This window comes from Leishmania donovani, chromosome 17, assembly GCF_000227135.1.
Source record: "Leishmania donovani BPK282A1 complete genome, chromosome 17".
Classification (NCBI taxonomy): domain Eukaryota; phylum Euglenozoa; class Kinetoplastea; order Trypanosomatida; family Trypanosomatidae; genus Leishmania; species Leishmania donovani.
Genome location: NC_018244.1, coordinates 57178 through 59923, shown reverse-complemented (window position 1 = coordinate 59923; position 2746 = coordinate 57178). Strand labels below are relative to the sequence as shown.

The 2746-nt window shown below is 61.6% G+C and overlaps 1 protein-coding gene across 1 annotated transcript; it reads left to right on the top strand.

Annotated features, from left to right (window-relative positions):
• Window positions 1-691: 691 nt before the first annotated feature.
• Window positions 692-2746, top strand: LDBPK_170140 (receptor-type adenylate cyclase b; the record flags this gene model as incomplete). Its single annotated transcript, XM_003859823.1, has 1 exon — window positions 692-2746. A coding segment is annotated over one exon (2055 nt), but the record flags the coding sequence as incomplete, so codon positions are not given.

The window sequence follows — 2746 nt, the reverse complement described above, 5'->3', positions numbered from 1 at the left end:
ATGCCCCCACCCGGTGGCACCGTACGCTGGAAGGACGTGTTGCACCGCACTCTCGCCGGTGCGCACGCACAGGCGTATGCGCGTGCCTGTGCTCTTGTATGACAGACGCGCTCGACTCCTGCCGGCATGGCCTCGGTGTAGGCGGCCCGACCGCACACACACACGCCGGGGGCTGGATCGATGGAGACGGATGTGCCGGCTCGCACGTGGCCGCGTTGCAACTCCTTCCCTTTCGCCGTCTCTCTCCCGCTTTCTTCTTCTCCTCACGGTGGCGAGGGAACAGAGGCATTCCCTTGCATTCAGCGCATCGCCACCGAGAGGACGCACGCACTCGCACAAAGCCGAGCCCGACTCTCGTGTATTCCTTTCCGCTTCCTTTCAGCTGCCGCTCGTCTGGTGTTGGTTACTGAGGAGGTGTTTCACCACCCCCTCCCTGCCCTCCCCCGTCTTCCTTCCCCACCTCTCTTGCGTGTCTGCCCGCCCGTGCCCGTGGCTCTCCCTCGCCCTCGCCGCTTCCTCTTCCTGCTTTTGACCAGCGGCTCTCGCCTCCGCGCCGGCGCTGCACCCCATCGCTCCCCCTCCCCGCCCCCTCATCCGGGTCGTTCCTCCCGCTCTCTCCCTCTCCCTGCCGGACTGGCAGGCGCTCCCACTGCCCTCTGCGAACTACTATCGCGGCTCGTCGCACCATACAATGTACGCGGACGCGACCCATCCGCGCCGTGCTTGCTGGTGCGGCGCAGGTGGCGTGTCCGGCTGTGTGAGGCAGCGACATGCGTACCGATGCTCGCGACTCCTGGCTGGCGTTTTGCTGATTGTCGGCGCGCTGACGCTCGCCGTGTCCACGGTGCCTGCGGCGTGGGCTGCGGGCGCCCTCGCCTCGTCGGATGAGCCTGTGTACCTGCTGAACGCCATGTACTCGTTGAGTGACTACAATGCGAAGCATGCAAAGGCGCTGTGGCTGGGCATCGACTCCGCGCTGCACGCGGTCGGCTACACCGCCGCTCGCGGCCGCCCCATCAAGATCATTGAACCGGACCCGAAGGACGACCTGTCGGACATCGTAGCTGTCGTGTTGAAGGCGCTCAAAGACTACCCGACGCTTCTTGGCGTGATTGGACCGTACTCTGACACTCGCCTTGGTGCTGTGCCGAGCAGCCCTGAGATTCAGAACAGCGGGCTGATGTTTCTGGGCCCGTTCACCGGGTCCAGTGTTATGCGTGTGTGGAACGAGAACTTGTACTTCATGCGCGCGGAGCCACGGCTGGAGATCATGGCAATGGTAAAGCACATAGCCAATACCTTCCGCGCACGCCGCACTGCGTTCATGTATCTGACGGGTGAGCAGTACGGAAGCTTCGAGCACAAGAGTCTTGTGGAGCTGATGACGTCCCTTTCGCTCGACCCGCCGGCTGTGTACTCCGCGTCGTACTCGACGAGCACTGCTGTGAACATGACGGCCTTCGACGCGATGGCGGACACGCGCCCGCAGGTGATCATAATCTGGGGAATACCTGCAGGGCAGGTTGAGGAGCTCCTGAAGGTTGTGCTTACAGACCCGCGTACGTCGTCGGCGTACATCATGTCGTCGTTTGCGCTGCAGCAGATGACATTCCAGGTGTACTACGATCTTGCGATGGCTGGGAAGCTGACGCCTGTAGACGGGCAGATCATTTCGAGCGCCACATCCTTTCCGCTCACGGAACCTGCGTCGGTCCATCTGAGGGTGTTCAGGGCGCAGATGGGGGAGTACATGGTGAAGACCGGCCGCGTGGACGCGAGCCTGTGGGCCGACGAGGCGAAGGCTGTGCGGCAGTACGGCCCGTGGGAGCATGAGGCGTCGTCGTCGGACTCTGCTGCATACGTGAACAACTTCTTCAACGAGCACCCGTGCGTAACGCAGCTGATGATTGCTGGGTGGATTTCTGGCTCGCTGATCGCGCAGACGCTTGCGGAGGAGAACCGGATCGCGAATCGGACGGCGTACAGACAGTACATGTTCTCTCAGCAGCGCTACATCGTAGGCGAGGACTTTGTTCTTGGTGACTACGGCGGGCCGTGCAACGGTGTTGCCGAGTTTCTGGGCGCCGTGTGCTACTGTAACCAGGGTGGGCACTCCGCGGTCCTTTCGAGGCTTGACAGAGCCGTGTGGACGGTGATTACCGAGTCTGGCGTCAGCTTCACGCAGAAAAACTGCTACTCCGATGGCACCACCCTCCCGCGGTCGCTGAACTTCCTGACGCTGATCTTTGCGGAGCATCCGTTGCTTGCGCAGGTGGGGCTGACCTTTAAAACGAGCATATCAACACTGGTCGCCTACCTGCAGTACAACGCGAGCCCCGTGAACGGGGCCACGCTTAATGTAACAGATACAACACCACAGGCGCTGCACGATGCGGTGACGACGAACTACACCACCGACGTCGTCGTAGGCGTGACAGTGAAGGGCATGAACGTTGATGGGTACTTGGTGCCCTCCCCCATTCACCCTCGGCCACACCTAGTAGAGCTGTTAAGAAACTACGTGTATCTGATGCCAACGCTTGAGCAGCAGATGTTCGTACTGTACGCGAAGCTTTCGGCTGTGAGGGGCGTGACGTTGATCGACTCGGCCGTGCATATGATCCTGCACGGCTACGCCAGCGATGAGGTAGCGAACATCACCGCTGTGCTGCGCAAGTCTGCTGCGACGTTCAACTACGACAACCCGACTGTGACTGCGGTGCCCTCCACGAAGACTGTTGGGAGT